The 24,354-nt window shown below is 42.0% G+C and overlaps 1 protein-coding gene across 3 annotated transcripts in view; it reads left to right on the top strand.

Annotated features, from left to right (window-relative positions):
* Nucleotides 1–24,354, top strand: part of ERICH2 (glutamate rich 2) — a 66,270-nt gene that overhangs the window by 2,222 nt on the left and 39,694 nt on the right. For 2 of the 3 annotated variants that reach the window (XM_073633932.1, XM_073633930.1), the window contains exons 2-7: nucleotides 6,402–6,444; nucleotides 7,729–7,762; nucleotides 8,935–8,965; nucleotides 9,155–9,200; nucleotides 17,005–17,056; nucleotides 23,112–23,148. In XM_073633932.1, the coding sequence (XP_073490033.1) occupies nucleotides 6,402–6,444; nucleotides 7,729–7,762; nucleotides 8,935–8,965; nucleotides 9,155–9,200; nucleotides 17,005–17,056; nucleotides 23,112–23,148 (243 nt within the window). The remainder of the gene's footprint in view (nucleotides 1–6,401; nucleotides 6,445–7,728; nucleotides 7,763–8,934; nucleotides 8,966–9,154; nucleotides 9,201–17,004; nucleotides 17,057–23,111; nucleotides 23,149–24,354) is intronic. The other variant, XM_073633931.1, reaches the window with a different exon arrangement.

Below are 24,354 nucleotides of genomic sequence, written 5' to 3'. Positions count from 1 at the left end.
GGCTGGGAGAGATTTTCTTATAAAAAAAAAAAAAAAAAAAACGCGATTTTTCTTAAAAAAAACTCGATTCACGATTTGAATCGGGTTTATGTTTTTTTTTTTTTTTTTTTTTTTTTTTGTGGACACCGCGCCGGTCCCGAGGAGCTGCGAGCAGGAGTTTTTAGGCGAGGCCGCGGCTTCGGCCTAATCCGTGGCGTCCGGCCTCGTGGACTAGGCAGAAGCTACGGCCTCGCCTAAAAACTCCTGCCCGCAGCTCCTCGGGACCGGCGCGGTGAAAAAAAAAATCTGAAAAAATTGATTTGCTTAAATTTTGAATCGATTTGACCTCTCAACTCGATTCAAGATTTAAATCGATTTTTTTTCCCCAGCCCTAGATATATAATGTTGCATATGAATATTTTGTATTTTCATATGCAAACAGATGGCGCTTTCAGCTCCCACATATACTTGTAGCTACAAAACCTGTTTACAGAGCTCAATGGCTCAAGCTGAAATTGTACATAACAACTGAGACAGCAGTGCCTCATTTTATACCGCTTTTCAGATTGCTCTACATGAGATTGCAATCAGATAGAGAGTACCGGAAAGGAAACCACTTTCACTGCACTCTAATATATTTTGTGTGTATATGTATGTGTGTGTGTGTGTATATATGTGTATATATATATATATATATATAATCTCACAAAAGTGAGTATACCCCTCACATTTTTTGTAAATATTTTATTATATCTTTTCATGTGACAACACTGAAGAAATGACACTTTGCTACAATGTAAAGTAGTGAGTGTACAGCTTGTATAACAGTGTAAATTTGCTGTCCCCTCAAAATAACTCAACACACGGCCATTAATGTCTAAACCGCTGGCAACAAAAGTGAGTACACCCCTAAGTGAAAATGTCCAAATTGGGCCCAAAGTGTCAATATTTTGTGTGGCCACCATTATTTTCCAGCACTGCCTTAACCCTCTTGGGCATGGAGTTCACCAGAGCTTCACAGGTTGCCACTGGAGTCCTCTTCCACTCCTCCATGACGACATCACGGAGCTGGTGGATGTTAGAGACCTTGCGCTTCTCCACCTTCCATTTGAGGATGCCCCACAGATGCTCAATAGGGTTTAGGTCTGGAGGCATGATTGGCCAGTCCATTACCTTTACCCTCAGCTTCTTTAGCAAGGCAGTGGTCATCTTGGAGGTATGTTTGGGGTCATTATCATGTTGGAATACTGCCCTGCGACCCAGTCTCCAAAGGGAGGGGATCATGCTCGGCTTCAGTATGTCACAGTACATGTTGGCATTCATGGTTCCCTCAGTGAACTGTAGCTTCCCAGTGCCGGCAGCACTCATGCAGCCCCAGACCATGACACTCCCACCACCATGCTTGACTGTAGGCAAGACACACTTGTCTTTGTCCTCCTCACCTGGTTGCCGCCACACACGCTTGACACCATCTGAACCAAATAAGTTTATCTTGGTCTCATCAGACCAGAGGACATGGTTCCAGTAATCCATGTCCTTAGTCTGCTTGTCTTCAGCAAACTGTTTGTGGGCTTTCTTGTGCATCATCTTTTAGAAGAGGCTTTCTTCTGGGATGACAGCCATGCAGAGCAATTTCATGCAGTGTGCAGCGTATGGTCTGAGCACTGACAGGCTGATCCCCCACACCTTCAACCTCTGCAGCAATGCTGGCAGCACTCGTACGTCTATTTCTCTCTCTGGATATGACGCTGAGCACATGCACTCAACTCCTTTGGTCGACCATGGCGAGGCCTGTTCTGAGTGGAACCTCTCCTGTTAAACCGCTGTATGGTCTTGGCCACCGTGCTGCAGCTCAGTTTCAGGGTCCTGGCAATCTTCTTATAGCCTAGGCCATCTTTATGTAGAGCAACAATACTTTTTTTCAGATCCTCAGAGACGACTTTGCCATGAGGTGCAATGTTGAACTTTCAGTGACCATTATGAGAGAGTGAGAGCGATAACACCAAATTTAACCATTTGCCGACCGGGCCATAGCCGAAAGATGGCTACAGCGAGGTCATCTTATTCTGGGAGGGCATCCATGGACGTCCTCCCAGAATCTTGCTCTTGCGCACCCCCTGGGGCGCGCACCCGGGAACATCCGTGACCCCGGAGCATCACGGATCACGGTAAATGGCCGCTAATAGCGGCCATTTACCACGCGATTGCTCCGTCAATGACAGAGCGATCACATGTAAACAAACTGGCGTCACGTCTGGTTCCTCCCTTCCCTCTGTGTACAGATCTGTACAGTTCGAGGGGAGAGATCGAGTACTGCAGCGCTGTGGGCTGGATGTGTAGTGCCCACAGAGCTGCTCTGTGCCCAATCCAGCCAGCCATTCATACCATCCATGCTCAGCCATCCACCTATACTCAGCCATACATACCCATCCATCCACCTATACTGAGCCATACATACTCATCCATCCATACTCAGCCATACATACTCATCCATCCATCCATACTCAGCAATACTCATCCATCCATCCATGCTCAGCCGTACCTAGCAGTACCTAGCCATACCCAGCCATACTCAGCCATACCCAGCCACCCATGACACAAGTGTCCACTTGTGTCATGGGTGGAGACCCCAAGATTCTCCCATTTTAGAAGAGTGTATTGCTCCCATGGTTTAGAGAAGCAGGATCTCCCAATCTATGGATAGTGTAGGACCCACTAATCATGGGGTACTTTGTCGCAGTAAGTGGGCTTAGCACCATATAGCAATATGGTGTGACCAAATCACCATATTTTTTGATAATGCTTTTTTTTTTTTAAATGTTTAGGTGTTTTAAACTAGCCTTGCTGGAGGTAAATGTTTTTTTTGCATGTGTGCGCTGTAATATTTTCTTCCAGGCTGTGTAAAAGTCTCCCACATGTGGTATCGCCACACTCAGGAGGAGTAGGAGAATCTATTTTGGGGTGTAATTTTTGGTATGTATATGCTGTGTGTTACAAATACTGTATAAATGGACAACTTTGTGTAAAAAAAAAAAAAAAAAAAAAAAAGCGTTTTCATTTCTTTACACATTTTCCAAAAACTTGTAGAAAAAAATGACATGTTCAAAAGACTCATTATGCCTCATAGATTATACATTGGGTTGTTTTCTTTCCAAAATGGGGTAATTTTTGGGGCGTTTCCATTGTCCTGGTTCTCCAGAGACTTCAAAAGTGTAAGAGGTAGTCAGGAAATTAGATGTGTAATTTATGCTCCAAGAAAGCCTGACGGTGCTCCCTGCATGTTGCGCCTCTGTATGTGGCCACACTGTGTAAAAGTCTCACACATGTGGTATCCACCATACTCAGGAGGAATAGTAGATTGTGTTTTGGGGTGTACTTTGTGCTATGCATATGCTGTGTGTGAGAAATAACCAGCTAATATAACAATTTTGTGGGAAAAAAAAGAAAACAAAATCTTGAATTTGCAAAGCATTGTGGGAAAAATTAGAACTTCAAAAAACTCACCATGCCTCTTACTAAATACCTTGGAATGTCTACTTTCCAAAAAAGGGTCATTTGGGAGGTATTTGTACTTTCCTGGCTTGTTAGGGTCTCAAGAAATGAGATAGGCCGTCAGTAATTCAGGTGTGATCAATTTTCAGAGATTGGCACCATAGCTTGTGGACTCTATAACTTTCACAAAGACTAAATAATTTACACCAATTTGGGTTATTTTTACCAAAGATATGTAGCAGTATAAATTTTGCCCAAAATGTATGAAGAAAAATTACTAATTTGCAAAATTTTATAACAGAAACGAAGAAAAATTCATTTTTTTACAGAATTTTCAGTGTTTTTTTCTTTTATAGCGCAAAAAAGAAAAAAAACAGTGGTGATTAAATACCACCAAAAGAAAGCTCTATTTGTGTAAAAAAAAAAAGGACAAAAATTTCATACAACAACAAACAACAATGTTGTGTGACTGAGTAATTGTCATTCAAAATGTGAGAGCACCGAAAGCTGAAAATTGGTCTGGTTAGGAAGGGGGTTTAAGTGCCCAGTTGTCAAGTGGTTAACACACCTGCTCCCCATTCACACCTGAGACCTTGTAACACTAACGAGTCACATGACACCAGGGAGGGAAAATGGCTAATTGGGCCCAATGTGGATATTTTCACTTAGGGGTGTACTCACTTTTGTTGCCACCAGTTTAGACATTAATGGCTGTGTGTTGAGTTATTTTAAGGGGACAGCACATTTACACTGTTATACAAGCTGTACACTCACTACTTTACATTGTAGGAAAGTGTCATTTCTTCAGTGTTGTCACATGAAAAGATATAATAAAATATTTACAAAAATGTGAGGGGTGTACTCACTTTTGTGAGGTACTGTATATTGCTTATTAATACCAGTACTTTAACAGTTCAGCCCCAGAGCGCTACTACAAAGAATGAAGATAGTATGTGAAGGAGAGGAGGGGGGCATTAAAGGGTTAAAAAAAATGGGTCATTGAAACAGGATGAATGAATCTGTAACTGCAGCTGCTGATCCATTCATTCTTTCCCCATTGATAAGTACTCCATCTTTCTCCTTCCCCTGTTGTAAAGGGAAGGGGAGGGATGAACACTATAAACAATAGCATGTGATCACTGCGATGATCAGTAATGGCGATCACATGGTACCGAGCCCTTTGGATTGGCTCTGTACAGTGTCTCTGTGTACTGAGCTGTCGAATTACGACTTGGTACACAGCGATTGCTGGCCACTCGATGGTGATTATAAATGGTACTGGGTAAATAAAGGGCAGCCGATCTGCCATTTAAAGACGTACAATGTTAGAAAAGGAGTTAGTGTACTCACGTGTCATGAAATGTGTGTGGTCAAATGATGATTGTTAAAGGACACAATGAGATCTTTAACAGTGTGTGAAAACACCCCATTCTACTTTACATATTTAAATCAGCATGGTGTCATGAAAACTGGTTGACGTCTGGGACAGGTGTTTGAGTTGCATGCTGGAAGGTCTGAGGAGTTGTCAGACTGCCAAGACTCCATAGAACCAAAGTGACTGAATTGTGTAAATGACAACAGAGTGTTTTCAAACCTCCCATCATGTTTTGGACAATCAGCATCCACCTTGATGCATTTTAAGTCCCCCACATTGACTGGTTTATTGTGACTAAGCTAGCCTTGTTTTGTATAAAGTCTAGGGTATGTTCCTGATACTTATTTGAACTGAGGAAGCTGCTTGGATGAGCAGGGAAACATTTTTAGAGTCTAGAATAAGTTGAATGTGACTACTGCCATATATTGTATGTATTTGTTAAAGCTGAACTCTGGGGGAGGGGGAGATTTACCCTTGCAGTTGGTTCCCCTCCTCACTGTAAGGGTAACTACTAATTTTGCCTAGAGCAGATATTATCAACCAGGGTTCTGTGGAACCTTATGGTCCCTCCAGAGGATCCTTGAACTGTGTCTGATTGACCTCCCTATGGTAGTGCCCACAGTTCCAGGGCCAACACCATTTTTCAGAGTCAGCGACAAGACACCAATCATTTTATTAGCTATCTGTAAGGGGGGCATTCTGACCACCAATGTAGAGGGCATTCTTCCCAATGACAACTAATGTAGGGGACATTTTTCCCACTGACCCCTGATGAATGGGATTTCACAGGGATTCTCCAAGATATGAAAATCTTTTCAAGGGTTCCTAAACGGGGGAGAACGACTAAACTAAGAGAAGATGTAGAAGGAGATATACTTACCTTATTCCTCGCTCCTGCAGACTTCCTCCCCCTTTTTTGTCCTCAGTTTCATCTCTCTAGGTAATTTTGTACAACACAGGAGCAGCAGTCCAGCAATGTACAGGAGGGCACCAGGGGCCCCACCGCATTCCGGCAATGTTGGACAGGGGAGTGGAGCACCGGCTGTCAAAGGAGCAAAAAAATAAGGCAAAACAAGCAGTTGACCCTTACAGTGGGGAAGAGGACACACTGCAAGGGCACATCTTTTTGTCCCTAAAGTTCAGCTTTAATACAATTACAACTTGTAGCAGTAAAATAAAATGGACCTAAATGTTTAAGTTAGGTCCGCATTACTCAATCAGGCAAGTAATAAGGAGGGTAGGGGCAATAAAGGGAGCGTACAGTTATCACCCGGAAAAAAGCACATACTGTAAGACTCCCAACCAGCAGTCCAATCAGTGTTTGAAGTGAGTAAAGGCTGCTGATGTCAGCATCTACATAGCTTTATTCAAAGAAGTCCTCAATGTAAACAATATGTTTCATAACTGCTAATTTTCCACTGTTGATTATTTGGAAATAGCAGCATAAACAGAAAATATAGTAGAATTTTTCATTGTTTCCTAACATTCTGCATTGTAAGATTTACAGTGATTGGATTACTTTGTCTAAGTTAAAAAAAAAATTCTCCTTTTTTAGGATTGATATTCGTGGATCGTTCTCCAGAGTCCATGTGAACAAGGTAAAGACTCATTGTCCTGGTTGCCCGATAAGGCAGTGTGAGGATCCTGAACACCAGCTGGAGAATATCTATTTTTTCATCTTTTGTTTTCTTTCCTGGCAAAGTCCTATTATACACAAACCTGCCCCGGGTCTTCCTCCACATTTCTGGATAACTGTGTATTATTTGGAAGAATTCTGTACAGTACCAATGCAGTGTACCTGAGCTGTTCAGTGTCTGCTCCTGAGTCTCTTTATTCATATACTGGTATGCCAATGGATGGTTTCATAGAATTTGTCATCATTCTTTAAATGGAATAAATAGTTTTTTGATATACATGCTTTTTTCATTATTATGGTAAGAAATAAAAAAAAATGTCATGTAGATATACAATGTTGCATATGAATATTTTGTAGTTCCATATGCAAACCAAAAGCAGTTTTTTTCACATTTACCTATAGCTAAAAAAAAATGATTTAGACCCCTTTCACACTGGGGCGGTTTGCAGGCGTTACTGCGCTAAAAATACCGCCTGCAAACTGACCCAAAACAGCCGCTGCTTTTTCTTCAGTGTGAAAGCCCGAGGGCTTTCACAGTGAAGCAGTGCGCTGGCAGGGGAAGAAAAAAACTCCTGCAAGCCGCATCTTTGGAGCGGTGTATTCACCGCTCCTAAACCGCTCCTGCCCATTGAAATCAATGGGGCAGCGCGGCAATACCGAGGCTATAGCCGCGCTATGCGAGCGTTTTTAAACCTTTTTCGGCCGCTAGTGGGGGTTAAAACCGCACCGCTAGCGGCCGAATACAGCCGCAAAAACGACGGTTTTACTGCCGACGCCCCCACCGCCCCAGTGTAAAAGGGGCCTTACAGAGCTCAATGTCTCAGGCTGACATTTTACATACATCTGAGACAACAGTGTCTCATCCTCCCATTTATACCTTTTTTTCAGATCTCTCTACATGAGGTTGCAATGAGGGAGAAAGTACCTGAAAGGAAACCACTTTCACTGCACTTTGTCTTTGCAGAACATAATCCCACGGAAATCCTTTGTCAAGTGTTTATTTCTAAAGCAAAAGTTGTATATGTGTGTGTAGGAGTTGCCAATTAATACCAGTACTTTAACAGTTTGGCCCCAGAGCATTATATCCTCCACAAATACCAATTTTCTAAATGTTGGTGTTTGCATTGCCTTTCTCTTTTTCCCCACAGTGAAAAGGGGCATGTCAATGCAAATACTAAATGTTAAGTATTGGTGCTGTAATCATTTTAGAAATTGACAGTTTCTAAATCTGACTTGTATTCTTCAGGTGCCAGGAACCCTGGAAGTGCTTGATCCAGAAGGTAAATAAAGATTGACCATATTCCAGAGCAAATAAGCATGGCCTTGCAAATCACAACAGCTTCAAATAAAAAATATTAAGCTTGCTGTTATGCTTTGGACCAGTTCCCATTAACACACAACATTGCAATGGCTTCTATCTGAGTGACAATAATACCATTTCAGAAAAGGAGCCTTGTTGTGTGAGGAATAAGTTCAGCATGGTGAGGAATCTTTGCATGTGATCATTTGGACTACCTGTTATCTTTCTGTAGTTATCTTCTACTTGATCCAATTAATGTAGATGCAAATCCACCCAATAAAATCTCATATAAGCCCTCCTCACTGCAAGAGTTAATTGCCCTTAAGTACCACTGCTGTGGTCACTTATGACACCAGCCATTTGATGGCCTGACAGTTCAAATGAGGCTTTGGCTGAGGAAGGAGGCGTGGCTTGCCTCCGAAACGCATCCAGATTGGCTATTCCCCTCCAGGTTGACAGACCGAGGTCCAGGCTTTGACAGCTCGCTCCTCAGCATCCTCCGACATCCTCCTCCACTGTAGCCGTCGCAGTGACATGGACTGACAGCCCCCCCCCCCCCCATGGGCAGGATGCTCTTGCTCTGAGCTTTTTCAGGTCTAACACCTGCCCTGTTCACACTTTTGTGAGTGGTTCTTTTTATATATTTTATTCATTGTATATTAATCTGCACTACACCAAGAGTCTGCTTGGCGCTTCTCTCCCCTCTCCCTCTTCTTTTGCAGTGTGGGTTTCCCAGCCCCCTTGGATAAAAGCAGCCTTGCATCTCCCTTGGAGATAGTAACTTGTTTTTAACCCTTCCAGGCTATTTTTAATCATTCTATTTCCTGGAATTTTTATGGACAGTACACCTTGTTAGTTTATGATCAGTACTTTTTGACTATTGGCACTCCCACCGAGAAGGGTAGCACTGAGAATTTTGTTTGTTAGTTATCATTCACTGCATGTCTTTATTGTAACTGTTTTGGGAATCCATTAAACTGATGGGTTTATTTCCACTTTAACAGTTTGATGTCCTTTCAAAAGTTGTTTTCAATCTTTCTACAATTTTTTCATTTTAATGAAAGCTGCAGATTTATAAAGTACATTTTTTTTAAATACTGTTTCACTTCATGATTTGCTTTACTAAATGCTTTTTGTCATTGTTTTTTTAAGATGATGAGCCTTTAAAGAGGGCTGGATCCCGGTAAGTGGAGCCCATTTCAAATAATGCTGCATTCACATTGATTTCATCAGTTAGCTTTTGCCAGTTGAGAGTTCAGTTAGAAATGCAATGCATTTGGCTTTAGAACCATAATGCAAAAAGGGTTAAAAATGTTATCTTCTAATACTGATTTCATTTTTCATTTTTTTTCTATTTTTTTTTTTTTTTTAGAAAAACGGATATTTGTGACGGTCAAGAGTTTGCAAGAGATAATTATGTATGTGTTACATATTGCCAATTATTTATACATTGTGCAGTATAATGTATTAACCTTTGTAGATATAGACTTAGAGCAAACTATTCCAAATGATCATCAATTTTACCATATCCTGTCAGAAATCAATAGCTCAGCGAGGAGGATCACTGTACTAGCTGGATTGAACAAAAAAAAAACTAGTGTGTACCAGGCTTTAAAGTGGAAGTTCAGTCAAACACTAATTATACATAAAAAGTTGGGCTTTTTTTTTTTTTTTTTTTAAATCATACTTATCCCCCACTGGCATTAAGACTGAGAACCGAGCGATCAAAGACTGCTGATTGCTCAGTTATCGAAGCTCCATGAGCAGAGAGCTGGTGACTATGAGTCAATGGTCATCACCCTTTGCTCTGCCCCCCCCCCCCCGGGCTCACTGGAGCGCTGGGCTGTGGAGGGGGCAGGAGCGGCTAGCTCGGCCTCTCAGTGGCTCACTGAGAGGCTGAGCCGGGTGCCAGTTCAGGTATGTGGGGTGATCCCGGCTTTATTGTCGCGACCTTGCTTGAGCCAGCATCGGCTCTGCGAAGTTGCTCGCTGTCTGCTGAAAACAGGCTACAGGAGTGTCGAAGGAACTGCACTCCTGTGATCAACAGGAGAAGTACAGCCAAACGAGCTTTGGCTGTACTTCTCCTTTAAATCTACTCCCACCCCCATTCTAAGCTTATGCTGTCTACCCTGTGAAAGGAATGATCTGTATACTTACCTTTTCCAAGCACAGTCTGGTCACATGATCGGGTCCCAGCGTCGGCTTCAGTATAGAGGAGGGACAGCCAACAATGGATGCACCATAGTAAGCCTGTGGGTGACATTGTCGCGCAGGCTGTGCAGCTGTTTTCAGCGATCTCTACTCTTCACTGAAGCCACGGCTGGGACCCAATTATGTGACCGAATGGGAGTGCCCTCAGCATAGGTGAGATTTTTCCTTTACAGGGTAGACAGAATAGGCTTAGAATGGGGGTGGGAGTAGATTTAGGTATAGTTAGTGTTTGCATGAACTTCCACTTTAATCATTCTGTAAGCCCAATATAACAACTAGGAAGGCTAATAAGAATCCTCAAGAGAACAGGGAATGCACAAGACACAAGACCGCTCTGAAGTCCTAACATGTTCAACAGGTATTTTTTGCACTTATGGAAGATATATAACACAACAATTGTAAATTTAACCAACCATCAGGGAGCAAATACGAGTTGAGGTTAACATAAATTGTAACATTTATTTTATCTATCTACTATTAAACATACACAACTTTTTAAGGCCCCTTTCACACTTGTACGACATGACAAGTCGTTCCCCATGATTTCCAATGACAACCATTCATATTAGTACGGCTTCAAGTCGTGCCGACTTCAAAGTAGTCCCTGTACTACTTTGGTCCGACTTTGATCCTACTTTAGCCCATTGAATATCACTGAAGTTGGATCGCCGTCTTAACTGATCCGACTTTGGAATGCGACTTGTGCTCTGATCCTGAAGGGGAGCTCAACACCAAATAAAAAGAAAAAAAGGCATGGGTTCCCCCTCCAAGAGCATACCAGGCCCACCAGACCACCCCCATGCCGAAAAAATCTAAAAACCTAAAATCCATACCAGACCCTTATCCGAGCACACAGCCCGGCAGGTCAGGAAAGGGGGTGGGGATGAGCGAGCACCCCCTCCTGTATCGTATCAGGCCGCATACCCTTAAGATGGGGGGGTGGGGGGGTGGGTGCTTTGGGGCGGGGGGTGCCCCCCACCCCAAAGCACCTTGTCCCCATGTTGATTTAACAAGGGGGTGCCCCCAGATTCCAGCCCCCACCCTATGTGAATGAGTATCGTGTACATCAGGGGTCCTCAAACTACGGCCCTCCAGTTGTTCAGGAACTACAATTCCCATCATGCCCCAGTCATGTCTGTGAATGTCAGAGCTTTACAATGCCTCATGGGATGTGTAGTTCCAAAACAGCTGGAGGGCCATGGTTTGGAGATCCCTGGTGTACATTGTACCCCTAACCCTTCACCTAAAAAAAAAAAGTGTCAAAAATAAAACGCAGTACACAGGTTTTTAAAGTAATTTATTAAGCAGCTCCGGTGTCTTTTCAGACTTCTTCTCCCCTCTCCGGCTCTTCTGCCTCCTCCGCTGATGTCTTCTGCCTCTGCCGGTTCTTCTCCCCTCTCCGGGTCTTCTCCGCTGATGTCTTCTAGCCCTCTCCAGTTTTTCTCCCTCTGTCCACTGTCTTCTGCCTCTGCTGGGTGTTCTCCACTGTCTTCTCCCTCTGTTCTTCTTCCGATGTTGACTCGATGTTCTCTCCCGCTCTAATGCTGGGTGCGCGGTGTGCCACTACTTATATTGGCATGGGGCGCGGTCACCGGGTGACGTCATCCGGAGGGCCGTCCTTTATGACGTCACTGCCTGGGGCATGATGGGCGATGACATCATAAGGGGCAGGCCTCCGGTAACCCCGCCCCATTCCAATATAAGTAGTGGCACACCGCGCACCCAGCATTAGAGCAGGAGAGAGCGTTGAGTCAACATTAGAAGAAGAACAGAGGGAGAAGACAGCAGGGAAGACCCGGCAGAGGCTGAAGACAGCAGACAGAGGGAGAAGAACCGGAGAGGGCTAGAAGACATCGGCGTAGAAGACCTGGAGAGAGGAGAAGAACCGGCAGAGACAGAAGACATCAGCAGAGGAGGCAGAAGAGCCGGAGAGGGGAGAAGAAGTCAGAAGAGACGCCGGAGCTGCTTAATAAATTACTTTAAAAACCTGTGTACTGCGTTTTTATTTTTGATACTTTTTTTTTTTTTTTTTTTAGGTGAATGGATAGGGGTACCAACGTACCCGATACTCCTTCACATAGGGTGAGGGGCCATTTTTTCGGCGTGTGGGTTCCCCTTATAATCCATACTAGACCAAAGGGCCTGGTATGCTCTTGGAGGGGGAACCCATGCCTTTTTTTTTGTCATTGTGCGTGGGGTTCCCCCTAAAGATTCATACCAGACAGTGGCTGGTATTTCCGGGGATCAAAGTCGGATCCCTGTTCATTGAAGTCGGATGCATGTCGGACTTCAAGTCACAGGGCAAAGTCAGATCCACAGTCGTACGACTGTCGTGTCGTACCAGTGTGAAAGGGGCCTAAAGAAGATCTCCAGCAAAGCCTGTTTTCTTTTGTGCTGAAATGCTAACCTAATAAAATGAAATATTATTTGCTGGACATCAGAGAGTCATTTAGCACCACATCCCTTATATATGCATAGTATATCAAAAATTTTAAAGGAATGGGATTTTAAAGGTGCAGAAACACAACACAGTTTTTATTAAAAAAATAACAATAACAAAGAGACATTAAAATCTATATGTTGACATAAAACATGTCCTGAATGACCATACAATACATAAACAAATGCAGACTGATTGATTTTCTACATGTTTCGCCACATCATTGGCGTCTTCAGGAAAATTGTTATCAGGCACTAAAAACCAAAAAATAAAGAAGTTTTTTTAGAGGCACAAAATATTTTGTATTACAATTTTAAACATGTAAATAAACCTTTTAAATTTTAATTTCCTCAATCTGCAAAAAAGGTTGAACAGCAAATCTTGGGTCAAATAATTACCTGTATAGTCAATGGATAAATTTGAAAATTCTACAAGCTCCAGAGTCATAGGGATGGATCAGTTGGATCAATTGTTAAAACCATAGGGAGGGGTAGAGAAGTTCTCACTAGTAGTCCATCTATGAGGAAGATGGCAAATAATCAATATCGCTATGATACAGATTAATAATCCCAGTATATGGCAAGAAAGCCTACCTGAGACCAGCAGTTGTGGAAAACAACTCCTAAATACCATAAACTTGTTGATATCCAAGTTTAGATTCAATTCCCAGGTAACAAAGGAAGCCAAATAGGGTATGTTGAAACTGCTCCAATTCGTATAGAGCCACCCAAGGAATGCTGAAACATATAGCCATAATCAAAAGACGCAAAAATCAGTACGGTTCTTCAAGTAGGTGGCATTGGCGCCAAAAGAGGTGCGGACGCCTCAGAGAGCCAGTGCGCAATTCTGGGTCGCACCGGAAATTACATCAGACATCCTACGTGATGACGTGGACATCGGCGCCATGATGGAAAAGAAACCCCGTAGGGAGGCCTAGTTAAGATTAACCCAAAAGCCGCACTAAGATTTTTTAACCGCTTCCCAACCAGCAGCCGCAGTTATACTGTGGCAGGTTGGCTCCCCTGCCCAAGCCGTCATAGCTGTATGTCGGCTCGCGGGGTCGGGATAGCATGCGCGCGCGGGGGGGGTGCCGATGCTCGTGGCCGTGAGCAGGAGACACAGAACAGGGACAAGTGTATGTAAACACACACTTCCCTGTTCTGTTCTGAGAGGAGTGACAGTTTGTGTGTTCCTATTAGCTAGGAACCACGATCTGTCACATCCTGTAGTCAATCCCCTCCCCCTTCAGTTAGAATCCCCTCGCTCGCCCCCTATTGTTAACCCCTTCACTGCCAGTAACATTTTTACAGTAATCAATGCATTTGTATAGCATTTATTGCTGTATTAATGCCAATGGTCCCAAAAACGTGTCAAAATTGCCCGATGTGTCCGCCATAATGTCGCAGTCACGATAAAAATCGCAGATTGCCGCCATTACTAGTAAAAACAAAATAATAATAATAATAATGCTATAAAACTATCCCCTATTTTGTAGACGCTTTTTTTTTTTTTCCAAAAATATGTAGAAGAATACATATCAGCCTAAACTGAGGAAAAAATAGTTTTTTTTATATATTTTTGGGGGATATTTATTATAACAAAAAAGTAAAAAATATTGCGTTTTTTTTCAAAATTGTCGCTATGCTTTTGTTTATAGCGCAAAAAATAAAACCCGCAGAGGTGGTCAAAAATCACCGAAAGAAAGCTCTATTTGAGGGAAAAAAAGGACGTCAATTTTGTTTGGGTACAATGTTGCACGACCGCACAATTGTCAGTTAAAGCGACGCAGTGGCGAATCGCAAAAAGTGCTCTGGTCAGGAAGGGGGTAAATCCTTCCGGGGCTGAAGTGGTTAAAGCTGCAGCTTTAAAATAGGGGACAAAATAAGTACAATGGCAAATGGCGCCACCTAATGGAGTCCAAGGAAGGGACAACATCAGGATGACACCCTGAGCGTCTGTATGGTTACCTAACCCAGATCCATTCACTAATAATTAAAGTCATAGCTATGAGTTTAATTATTAGGGAATTTATGTTGGAGCTGCATCAACATGCCCTAATTGGCTTCCTTTGTTGTCTGGGAAGTGAATCTAAACTTGGATATTAACAAGTTTATGGTATTTAGGAGTTGTTTTCCACAACTGCTGGCCTCAGGTAGGCTTTCTTGCTATATACTGGGCTTATTAATCTGTATCATAGTGATATTGATTATTTGCTATTTTCCTCATAGACGGACCCCTAGAGCGCACATTTTTTGTCTCGTTTTTCCTGTGACATGCATAGGGCAGCCTGTTGATTTTAATTGGCTGCACTACATGTGGCTAATGGGATATTTTGGCGTTTTGTGGGTTGCGTGTTTTTTTACTGTGCGTTTTGCAGCATTTGCCCCTCGTTTTTTCACATGGCAAAATGTGTGTTTGCTTCTGTGTTTGGTGTGCCGTTAACAATTAATGGCACTGAAATTAGTATATAGTAATTTTTAGGTGTATGAAGATGGCCATACACTATACAATCTGACTGTACAAACATCCATGAGGACAGTGAAAAAAATGTCTGTAGAATTAATGGAAAGTGTTGATATTATTACAAAAAAAGTACATAGGGGAGCCTTTAATTTAGAAAAAAAAGGTAAACAAAGGGGAACTTCGCCTTTAAGTTTAATCTTGTATAGCTCTTTCATTTGGCATTTTGAAGTGTGCAGGAGATGAGAGATGAGAGATGCGATAACAGCCTATGTGGATAGAGCTGTAGTATTTAAAACAGGAGAAGGGACTCCTGGGCTCTGTAAAGTTCACCATACACTATACAATCTGATTGTACATACTCCTTTAGATCTACCATCATGTAGTGTAAGGGCCTGCCTGATTGGATACAGAGTGATTGACTAGATAGGTGTTTCCTCCTATGAAATAAACTTGGTAAATCTAAAGGAGATGATACAGTCAGATTGTATAGGATATGGCCACCTTTATACACCTAAAATTACTAGTTACGCTTTTAGCACCATTAATTATTAACGGCACACCAAACACAGCTCCGCTCTAGAAAAAAAAAAAAGTTCTGAAGCTTCTTTGGGGCTATTGCTTCATGTAGGGCAGCCCATTCAGGTGGATGGACTGCCCTATGTGTGATGAGTGAAAATGCTCCAAAAAAAAAAAATTAAAATAAATAAAAAACGCATTTGGGAATGCGAGTTCCCGCTATGCAGAGATGTGAACAGGGCTTGAAGGCTGAGTGTTTCGGTCCACTTCCTTCTATGTACTTGTATAAAGATGGCCATACACTATGCAATCTGATTGTGTATTTAGTGAGAAGGGTGATCACTGATTACATTTTATTTAAAAAACATGCAGCTGGGAGTGATAGGGTAGATGATGCAGGGTGTGTTCTAATGAGGTCAGCTGGTCAACTCCTTCCTGTATCATAACCTATAGTCTGACCAGAAAGTAAGACATTACACATGGAAAAAGTCTGGAAACATGGATGAGGACAAGTAAAGTAAGTGTATGGAGAATTAATGGAAAGCGTTTCATATTTTTGCAAAAAAGTACATGAATGCTATATTGGTACAGTTGGAATTTAGAAAAAAAAAGTGAACAAAGGCGAACTTATCCTATAAGGAGTAATTTATATGGGAATACTTATCCATATGCCCATGTGAAGGGGCCGTCTTCATCCGCACAGGATGCAGAGATATTCTGTGTAGGCAGCCTGTTAAATTCAATAACAGGCCACCAATTGCATGGATCTCCATGCACATCTTGGAGTGTTCATATGTGTGGGTCTTATGGATTGGACCTGCACAGGCGTTCACTCTGGGATGCTTGTGCAGGTCCATGCGGCCTCTCATTGATTTGAACAGGCTGCCTACACGTCTTCATGGAAAACCTGTGCATCCTATGCGGATGAAGACAACCTCTTAGCACAGACATATGGATCGATGCGCCCATGTGAATGAGCCCTTAAAAGCCCAACTCTATGAGGTTGGGCCAATATGTTGGTCTACACCAGTGTTTCTCAATTCCAGTCCCCAAGGCGCACCAACAGGTCATGTATTCAGGCTTTCCATTATTTTGCACAGGTGATTTGATCAGTTTCACTGCCTTAGTAATTACCACAGCCGTTTCATCTCCTGAAAACATGACCTGTTGAGGACTGGAATTGAGCAACACTGGTCTACACTGGTGTTCTTTTCTTTTATTGGCCCAGTGCAGCTCTATTGAAAGTCAAGGTATATCATCACATTGCTCAAACTGTGCCATAGTTGATTATTGGGAGCCACTAAATAAAACTTGAAGGCTTGGGAACCCTTGTTCTCTAAAAGTTCTATACAGTACATCATACATTACAGTTTCACATTCAATACTAAAATTCTTCATCTTAACAATATTTATAATTTAAAAAAAGATTGAAACTGTCATAAAATGTTTCCTTCTAAATCATCTCTTCCATCATTGCTACTTTGTATTTAAATAAAACATTTTATGGAATCTTTTGCCATTATGAACTGAATATTATTATTATAGTTCTTCTTAGTGGCGCTTGGATAATGATAACATCTCCTCTATTTCAGCAGCAACCAATAAATTCACACAATGGGACTCTAGAAGTGCTTGGACCTACAGGTAATTACAGGACAGGGTGAACTAACAAAATGTAAACCTGTATTATGATGAGGTTTATTCGTACATTATCAGTAAATGAAGTACATTTAGCCTGGTTAATAGATGGCTTATTTTGCTCATTTTCAGGTCAGTCGTTCACTGATTGTACAATCTGAATCATTTTATGCTGTAAAAAGTTAACGCTGAATTCCAGGAAGATATAAAAGATATAAATTAATGCAGCTCTCTAATCATTAATTCATCCTTCAGTGTATTTTCTTTTTTAATGTAAGAAGTGAAAGTACCTTCATATGACTTGGTGTCAGTCTCTTCCAGTGTTTGTACAGCAAAGCTTAAAGTGGATGTAAACCCTCACATATACCCAGTGAAGTGAACAGCCTCAGATGATACACAGGGATGAAACAAATCTCCCTACTTGCGTTTTACATGTATATCTGCTCTCTTTAGTTTTATATATTCTTTAGAAATTGCACATTGTGTTAAGAGATTTTCTCTTCCTGTTTAGCACTGCAGTGAAGCTTGGGCATACAGCCAAGACAGCTGATTGGAGGAAAGGCACACACTGTTCATTGAATCATTCAGCACTCTGCTAATCTATTTATAGCATCCTCCCCAACACAAAACTCAGGCTGCTTTTATCTCAGTTGAATGAGAACTTGTCAGAAGTTATCAGGCTGATAACAGAAGAACAGAGCAGGAGAAAGCTACTGGAAACAGTGCTTTGAATAGAGATAAGAATATGCTGCAGATATATGTGCCCAGCTCTAATTTCATGAATCGGGTTTACTTCCACTTTAAGGTGGTAGGCTAGTATAAGTCAGATTAAAAATGTTGCTTCTCCCTTCTTCATACCATTGCTGTATACTGTTTGTAAAAGAGATCGGTGTAACTACCTTTTTTTTTTTTTTTATTAGCTTTGGTGTAGTCATTTGATCAAGAAGCTTTGCTTGCCCTGCGTCATTGAATGGCTGCTGCAGCAGGTGGAGGGAGCACTGACAATGGGTAGGGGTTGGGGGCAAAGGAAGTCGGCAGGTGATGTCAGAGCTGTGTGAATTCAGCCCCATTGTCAAGCTTACACTGACACAGAAGTGCTGCAGCTTGTTGATCACGTGACCACACCAAACCTGTTAAAGTTGATTCTTACCTATAGGTAAGCCTATAATAAGTGCACCGTTTAGGATATATTTACTTGTGAAGCCGCGGGTGACATCACTGGCACATGCGCTCTGAAGGAACGGCATACCTGTGCCATTCCTTCAAAGCCCTGTGCCGTGAACAGTGGCTCCTGCTCGCATGCTCGGAAGTGTCGTCATTGCAGCTCGTCCAATCAAAGTACCAGAGCCCGTCAAAGCAGGAGGAAGACCGGGTAAAGATGGAAGCCCTGTCAGCGGTGCCAGCTATGTGCTGGAGGGCTTGGTTTTAAAGTAGGTTTCACTTAATGTGCAAATATGCGATGCATACTAGCACATTATAACATTGGCTTGCAGGAGGAATTTTTTTTTCTTCACTGAGTTTACTACCGCTTTAAAAGAAGGTGCTTACATTGATCTCTCTTACAAATGGTATACAGCATAGGTATGAGGAGGGGAAGGCAACATTTTTTAACCAGACTTATATTAACCTTTACTTCTACTTTAGAAAAAGGAGAAGGAAAAGCAGCACAAGGAGCCAGTCAGATGTGTTGCAGTACAAGGAGCATGCTGATAAGAGGACAGAGCAGAGTGACTGGTGAGCTTATTAGTGTGCTGCTTCTCCCTTCACTGTCCAGTCAGGTTGGGTGGAGGTGGGAAGGAGCCAGGGGAGTGAAAGCCAAACTGCAACAAAGTCTGGTCCCCTCCTCTTTCGAGCACAGATATGAGGTTTGGCAGAGCTGTGTAAATCTCAGGCCAAAATAAAAATATCTAGTGAGATCCTTTTGCACCGTAACCATTTTTATTATAATTACCAATAGCAGCAAGCACATTTTGAAAAGAACAAAAATATATGCATCTGAAAACTGTGGCACTAAACATACTAATCCACCTAACCCCTATACATAAATAGCACTACTAATAATGAAACCTGCTACTAAAACTGCTAATTATCCATTATTAGTAGTGTTCTTTAGTAGTATTACCACCAGCGGGAGCTTTGTTCTTCTAGTTAACTGCTCACTTCCGGTTTCCATATGCTAGTGAACACAGGCAGCTCCATGGAACACACAGCCCGAGCGAAGCTGCCTGTAAGGTAAGTAAGTATGAGTGAGGCTGCATTTGATGGGGCACAGTGAGGCTGCATTTGATGGCGCACAGTGAGGCTGCATTTGATGGCGCACAGTGAGGCTGCATTTGATGGCGCACAGTGAGGCTGCATTTGATGGCGCACAGTGAGGCTGCATAAGATGGGCACAGTGGCTTCATAAGATGAGCACAGTGGCAGCATTTGATGGCACAGTGGGAGCATTTGATATGGCACAGTGGCTGCGTTTAATGGGCACAGTGGCGGCAATTGATGGGCACAGTGGCTGTGTTTGATGGCACAGTGGATGGTTTGATGGTACAGTGGTGGCAATTAATGGGCACAGTGGCTGCGTTTGATGGCACAGTGGCTGCGATTGATGGTACAATGGGGCTGCAATTGATGGGTTTTTTTTTCAGAATTTTTCAGTTTGTTTGCGCCCCCCAAAAATTTTGAGCACCAGCCGCTACTGTTTCATATGCATGAGTCTCAGGCCTGGATAGATAGAAACTCTAATCATTTGGGTAGATAAGACAGCATGTACAGTACTACATGTATTTTATCTGCATATTTAGCCGTTTGTCTACAGTTTACATTTTCTTGACTTTGTGGTTTGAGGTTCATTTTGTATTTGTTCATTGGCCATATACTACATGTTTATTGACAGTGGCAGTCCAATGTTTATTGAACCTTGGTGAAGAATTGAATGAACCTGCTCTGGCAGGTCCCACTGACCTCCCACAAGACAAGACGTATAATTTTCTATGGTCTGTTGAGGGACTAGCTTTGTGTTGAGGGATGCAGGGGTCATGCTATGGTGCACTTGACTTGAAATTAAAATTGGTATTAGCATATATATATATATATATATATATATATATATATATATATATATATATATATATATGACCTCTCACCTTTAAGGGTCTCGTTTGTCTGTACTTCTCCTGTGGATCACTGTGGATCACAGGAGTGCAGTTCATTTTGCACTCCTGTGACGCCGTTTCAGCAGAGAGCGGTCTGCAGTTCACTCTCTGCTGATGTCACAGAAATTGGTCCAGGCTCCTTGTCATCACAAAAAACAATCCCTGGATCTTTTCCAGCCTGTCTAAGGGAATATAAGCAGGAGGAGCTTCTAGTCCATGTTAAAAAATACAAATAAAAAAAGCTTTTGGAACACAGAGTAAAAATAATTAATATCAGTGAACTGTTTGAATTGACATACAAATATATATTTAAAGGAGGCTGCCTCACAACCCCACCAGGCTGTATCTTAGAGTAAGAAGCCACTTTAATCTTCATGTAATATCTCACCCAAATGATGTTTAGCTGGTTAGTGGGCATGGAGGAGGAGGGAGGGAGTGGACTGTCATTTACCACTGTGTATACACCCACATGTGTGACTCTATAGTCACATGGGGCTGCTCAGATGTGATAGTAAGGAAATGCTCAGCATAGAAACTCACTGAAAACTGAGAATGTGCAGAGCTGTATTGGGGACATGAACAGAAGGTGGAGATAGATAGCAGCAGACATGGAGTGCCCCCCTCTCTCTCCTGATTGGCTAACTGACTTTGATTGACAGCAGCGGGAGCCAATGGAGCCACTGCTATGTCTCAGCCAATCAGGAGGAGAGGCTGAGGCACTCGTGGACATCACTGGGGAGAGATGGGGCTCAAATAAGTATTAGGAGGTGCTGGGGCGGCTGCTGCACAGAGAAGGTTTTTTAATCCTTAATGCATGAATGCATTAAGATAAAAAACCTTCTGACTTTACAACCACTTTAATGTCCATCCTTTGACCCAGCACTGATACCTGGCTCTCAAACTATACAAACTGTATGCTGTCAGTTTCGTATTTTTCTTCTGGCCAGAAGTTGTGTTCATGTTCATTGTTAACTGCATTCTCGCATCAAAAAGAAAAAAAAAGAAGCTGTGTGTATTTACCTATTTTTACTCTGTCTCAGTCCGGTCATGTGTTCCTGCACCTCCAGCTCAGGGAGCGCTCAACAACGGCTGGGAGTTCTGGGAGCCGTGATGTCACCCATAGGCTCTCATGGTCCATCTGTTGTTAGTGCTGCCTCTTCTCCCCTGCAGCCACCATTCACCGTGGGAGCCGGAGCTGTGGGATCACGTGGCTGGACCAGAGCGGTTTAAAAATAGGTAAGTACGCAGATCTTCTTTTTTTTTTTTTTTTTTTTGAACATTTTTAAGAATAGACTTAGGCTTTTTTTCCACTTTAATAATAATAAAAAAAAATCATTACACATATTTTTAAATACTACCAGTTTATTTATTTCCATCCAAAGACATTTTTACTGCATTGAAAAACCACAAACCATAAACAGAAAAGAGGTACCATCTCTTCGTGAGTTGTACCCGATAGCGGGCTATACACTATGCAATGCAATCTGATTGTACAATCCTTCAATTGTACAAACTTTACCTAAACTATGTAACATGAGGACAAACCTAAATAATCCATGCAATAAGTAAAAAAAAACAGGCAGGCCTTGCACTGCATAGTTTATGGTAGATCTAAAGGAGATTGCACAATCGGACTTTATGATGTATGGCCGACTTGCTGTAGCAAACAGATTTTTGTGGACTTTACTTTTTACAGTGCTGTTGGTCTACTTTATTTCAGTTGCCTAGATAGAGGCGGGGATCAAAGGGAGGAGCAGCACAAGGGGATAACCCAGCAGTGTGAGAAGGCTTCTTCATAGTCCAGTGAGTAGGTGGTTTCTGTAGAGCTGTACCACACTCTGCATATACAGTGTTCCATGGAGGTTTGAGTCAGACAGGCTTACCGAATTGTCAGGAAAAATAGTTTTTGCATATAAAGTAAAACCTTGGATTACGAACATAATTCGTTTCAGAAACATGCTTGTAATCCAATACACTCTTATATCAAAGCAAATTTCCCCATAAGAAATAATGGAAACTCGGATGATTTGTTACAAAACCATTTATTTATAAGTCCATATAAAAAGATTATAGCAATCTGATAGGTTGTGTAACCATAAAATGTCCATCCACAAATGGCAGCCTCCACAAGGGGATTAGAAGCAAAATCCAGCAGGAGCTACAGAGTATAAGAGAGAAGAGAGGCGCCTCTAAGTGTAGCAATATGGTTACATTTAATGAAGGTACAACATTTAGCAACTTACATGGTTGATGATTAAAAGAGGCACATCTAAGTATGCAGGCATCCGGGGTAAAGCTGTCCACATAGACCATCCTTCGCACCGCCGGCTCTCACCGATGTCAGTCTGCAGTCGTGACCTGAAAGACTACCCTGCAGTAGAGCGATCTGAAAGTGAGGCTTGAAGCGCTCATGGAGCGCAGCGTAGAAGGGATGACGCTGATGACGGTGCGGAGGATGGTCTATGTGACAGATTTACCCCGGATGCCTGCATACTTAGATGTGCCTGTTTTATTCATCAACCATGTCAGTTGATAAATGTTGTACCTTCATTGAATGTAACCATATTGCTACACTTAGAGGCGCCTCTCTTCTGTTTTATACACTGTTGTGAGGTGATGCTACTTATATATGAAGACAATGCTTGTTTATTAAGTCAAAATTTATACAAAAAATTTGCTTGTCTTACAAAACGCTCTCAAACCAAGTTACTCTCAATCCAAAGTTTTAATGCACATTTCAGCTGTGTATTTAGGCTAGAGTTTCATTTTGCTTTATGCCAAAGTGTTTTTTTGAACTTTAGCTAAAAAGGCAAAAACATTTCTTTCTTATGAGTCCCTGCAGATATTTTTTCCTATTTTGTCTTGTGACAGTAAAACAAATAATTAAAATGTCTTCTCTCTTAACTTCACAGAGAATGTGTTTGTTCATGCTGCTGAACCTGCCTCACGGTAAGTACCATTTGTTGCATACTAAGACGTAGATGTAAGCTGTTAATAAGTTCTTTTAGATGTTTTACATTACTGTATCAGTCCTCATAATAAATTACTCGCTTCACTTTCCAGAATTTTTATTGGTACATAGTTAATCTGATTGACAAAAGACACAAGTCTATCCAGGTCAACCAACGTAGAAAAAACCAACACACACAAATAGAAAAGCTCCATATACACAATCCTTTACCCACAGTTGATCAAGATGAAGGCAAATAAACCTCCAGCAAAGCATGATCCAATTTGGTCCAGCTGGGAAAAACAATGCTTCCTGATCCCCAAGAGGCAATTGGATATTCCCTGGATCAACTTTAGCTATAAATACTAGTATCAAGTTATATTATGTACATTTAGGAAAAAATCCAGGCCTTTTTTAAAACAATCTACTGAGATGGCCAGAGCCACCTCTGGAGGGAGTCTATTCCACATTTTCACAGCTCTTATGCCCCGTACACACGGTCGGACATTGATCGGACATTCCGACAACAAAATCCATGGATTTTTTTCGACGGATGTTGGCTCGAACTTGTCTTACAAACACACGGTCACACAAAGTTGCCAGAAAATCCGATCGTTCTAAACGCGGTGATGTAACACATGTATGTCGGGACTATAAACAGGGCAGTAGCCAATAGCTTTCGTCTCTTAATTTATTTGAGCATGCGTGGCACTTTGTGCGTCGGATTTGTGTACACACGATCATAATTTCTGACAATGGATTTTGTTGTCGGAAAATTTTATAGCAAGCTCTCAAACTTTGTGTGTCAGAAATTCCGATGGAAAATGTGTGATGGAGCCTACACACGGTCGTAATTTCCGACAACAAGGTCCTATCACACATTTTCCATCGGAAAACCTGACCGTGTGTACAGGGCATAACTGTGAAGAAACCTTTCCATATTTCGAGAATAAATCTCTTTTCGTCTAGATGTAAAGAGTGCCCCCTTGTCCTATGTGATGACCTTTAAAAAGAATATCTCAACATCAAGTTTACTATATGGACCACTTATGTATTTATACATCCAAACCCCCTCTTAATCTCCTCTTCTCAAGAGATCATAAATTCGGTTCCTCCAATCTTTCCTCATAGCTGAGCTCCTCCATGCCTCTACTCAGTTTGGTTGCCCTTCTCTGCACTTTCTCCAGTTCCCCGATATCCTTTTT

This window comes from Aquarana catesbeiana, linkage group LG06 (genome assembly GCF_042186555.1).
Source record: "Aquarana catesbeiana isolate 2022-GZ linkage group LG06, ASM4218655v1, whole genome shotgun sequence".
Lineage (NCBI taxonomy): Eukaryota > Metazoa > Chordata > Amphibia > Anura > Ranidae > Aquarana > Aquarana catesbeiana.
This window is presented reverse-complemented; position numbering and strand designations above follow the sequence as displayed.